Consider the following 2,916-nt stretch of genomic DNA (forward strand, 5'->3'; position numbering starts at 1 on the left):
ATGTGTCGTAGCCGCTCTCGCGGGACGCGTGTGCCCATTCGTGAGTAAACGGGAGTGCTGCATGCTCGTGCGGTTGTACAACTCCGGCCCGTTCTCGCCTGTAGTCGCCACGATCTTACGCGTATCGAACTGAAGAGCCGTCACCGGATGGTCGTACTTGAGCGTCTCGAAGATGCCGCCTGTGCGGAGATCCCAGATCTACATGGAAACTCTTTAGTCTCAGGGACTAAACAAGCAAATGAATGAGCTCACCCGTATTGACTTGTCCAGACTGCCAGTGACGACATGCAGCTCGTCGAACTGAAGGCAGGTGACGGGTGCAGTGTGGCCCAGGAGCGTCCGGTGTGGCTGACCGGTGCGCATATCCCACATTCGCACGGCACCATCGCCGCTGCCGCTCATGAGGGCGTACCCCCAGAACTGCACCGCGCCGACAAAGTCCTGATACATGTCCCACGTGCCGTCTGCATACGGTGGCGTCGGGACTGCGAACGTGCCTACCGCCGCCGCGGCGCCAGGGAAGAGCGCGTTTGGCACACCTGGTACTGCTGCAGGTGGGTGCGAGATCGCCCAGAGAATGTCCATTGTCATGACACATTGTCCAGTTTTCAAATCCCACTGGCGCATTGTCTTGTCTGAGGCACCTGTGACCTATAATAGGTAAGCACAGGATACCAGGTAAGATGTGAATATCGCTTACCAGACACTGATCCTCGAAGTACAAGGTAGTGACTGCTTTCGTGTGCCCTTCCAACAACCGTACGCATGGACCGCCCTTCTCTTCTTCACCTCCTGACGTGCTAGTGCCCTGCCTGATGGAGCCATTCGTGTCGGTGCGCACGCCCAACTCATCAACACTCTCCTCTTCCTGTATGTCACTCAGGTGCACCATCTCGCTTTCCCGCTCCCACTCCTCATCCTCGTCTACCAAGCGCAGATCCCAAACCCTGACAGTGCCATCATCGCCGCCAGTCAGACACACCTGGTCCTCGACTTGTATGCATTTCACCGTTCCTCGATGACCTCGCAGCCTGCCAAGCTCCTCGCCACTCATCAGGTCCCATACACGCGGCTGTGAATCGTCTTGTGATGCCGAGACGAGAGTGCCGTACGGTTCCGAGAAGTCGAGTGCTGTGATGGGGTTCGTATGTCCTTCTAACGACTGGAGCACAGGTCAGTATATTACGACATGTAAAATGTTGCGATTTCACCATAAATGCAATACCATGCGGTAGCTCATCGTGCTCGGAAGGCAGAAATGCGGGTCCTAAAGCGGTATTAGAACACCCATAACGCGGCCGTGTACGCGTTCGCACCTTTTCGCCTCCGTGAGGTATGAGGCAGGTTGCTAGCTTGGTGTGAGCCTTTGGACGTCCCTTTCTTGACCTCCTCGAGTTCGAGTCTCTCTTTCACGCCTTCCACTAGCAGATTATAAGCTCAGATACCACTGAGAAATTGATAGCACATACACTCATCATCGAGCTCAAGCTCGTCCTCTTGTAGTTTTAGGAGGTCCTGCTCCAACTTTTGTCGCATTGCATCCAGGGCTTCAATCTTGTGCGTGATTTCTGCAATCTCACTATTAATGAGAGCCTGTCAAGTGGTAAGCGGAAACAGCATAAAAGTAAGATGAATATGACACACCCTGCGAACATGGATATTCTCTTTGTCCCGCTGGATTTCTTGCGTCTGCCGTAACAACTCGTCCCGCCCGAACATGACGCTTGCACTCAAGCTTTGCCGACTCCGCTTCTTGCTCTTTCCTTTCTTGCCCGTCGCCCCGCGTGACCCGACAAGCACAACGTCGTCCTCGCCGTCGACACTCTCGCCGTCATGTTCCTCCTCGTCACCAAGCATGCCCCGCGACTGCATTCCCAGCCGCTTCAAGCCAAGCCTCGGAGCCTCGACGTTCCGCGTTTGCCTCCTCCGTGACCTGCTCTTGTCCGCACTCGGGATCGTCGCGTTGAACCCTCGGAGCAGGCTGACATTCTGCGCGATGCCCTGGGGCTCCGGGACCTCCTCGTCGAGCAGCTCGTCCGTCGCCTCGACGATCTGCAGGTCACGCGACGTCATCCGCCGGCTGTTCACCGTGAGCCGCAGTGGTGCACGGCCGAGGGCCGCAAAGTCCATCGTCGAGATTGCGCCGGTGCTGCTCGCGATGGCGTCTCGTTTTGCGGAGGCGTTGGCGACGCCGTTGATCATCCTCGGCGTCATTATCACCGGTGCCACTACACAGAAGGAGTCTCACTTTGAACTTTGGGGCTATAGCAGCTTTGTGAAGGAGACGTACTGTCTGAGAGTAGTTTGCTTGTATCAGACCTGCGCGACGTAAACGGGGAGAGGATGGCATGCGACATGGCGTCGAGCCTACTGCGTGCAGAGGTGCCTTCGGCGAGGTCCTCGACGGCGGCACGGGGCTCCCGCCTTTTGCTGGAGCTGGATGCGGCCATGGTCGGGCAAGAGTGGTTTGAAAGCGCAGGTCGACCGTTCGCGTCCAACGCGGTAAGCGTACCAGGGTCGGCAGTCTCCGGCACGCTTTGCCATGACGGCCGCTCCTCAAATCACACGCGCGGAAGCAAAAGCCACTCTAGCGTAAAGATACATGTGTTGCGGATATTAGGTATGTACACTAATGTAGTATCCAAAAGACAGTTATGGTATTTCCTACGGTGACCGCGGCCAGCTGAAGTCTACGATCATGTCAAAGCCATACGGCCGCAAGTCGTACTGTTTAAAGAAAGAGCCCGGTTCTGCGTTCGCTTCGTTTTCAGCTGCACGCAACGAGTAAGTCATCGGCGGTGGGGTATCCGGTGGGACGTTGACCGTTGACGTGGCAGTCGAGTTTGCGGCTATGTCAAGGCCGTTCGATAGGCCAAGCTTGCGCTGAACCGCGGAAAAAGTACTGGCAGTGCTCGA

General features: G+C 56.4%; 1 protein-coding gene across 1 annotated transcript; it reads right to left on the reverse strand.

Moving 5' to 3' along the window:
• Window positions 1-21: 21 nt before the first annotated feature.
• PHACADRAFT_50411 (uncharacterized protein) lies at window positions 22-2,130 on the reverse strand (the record flags this gene model as incomplete). The annotated part of the gene is made up of 7 exons (XM_007402965.1): window positions 22-198; window positions 253-651; window positions 701-1,155; window positions 1,226-1,267; window positions 1,317-1,421; window positions 1,470-1,593; window positions 1,645-2,130. Coding segments are annotated over 7 exons (1,788 nt in total), but the record flags the coding sequence as incomplete, so codon positions are not given.
• Window positions 2,131-2,916: the final 786 nt, after the last annotated feature.

Source organism: Phanerochaete carnosa (assembly GCF_000300595.1).
Source record: "Phanerochaete carnosa HHB-10118-sp unplaced genomic scaffold PHACAscaffold_608, whole genome shotgun sequence".
NCBI classification, from domain to species: Eukaryota; Fungi; Basidiomycota; class Agaricomycetes; order Polyporales; family Phanerochaetaceae; genus Phanerochaete; species Phanerochaete carnosa.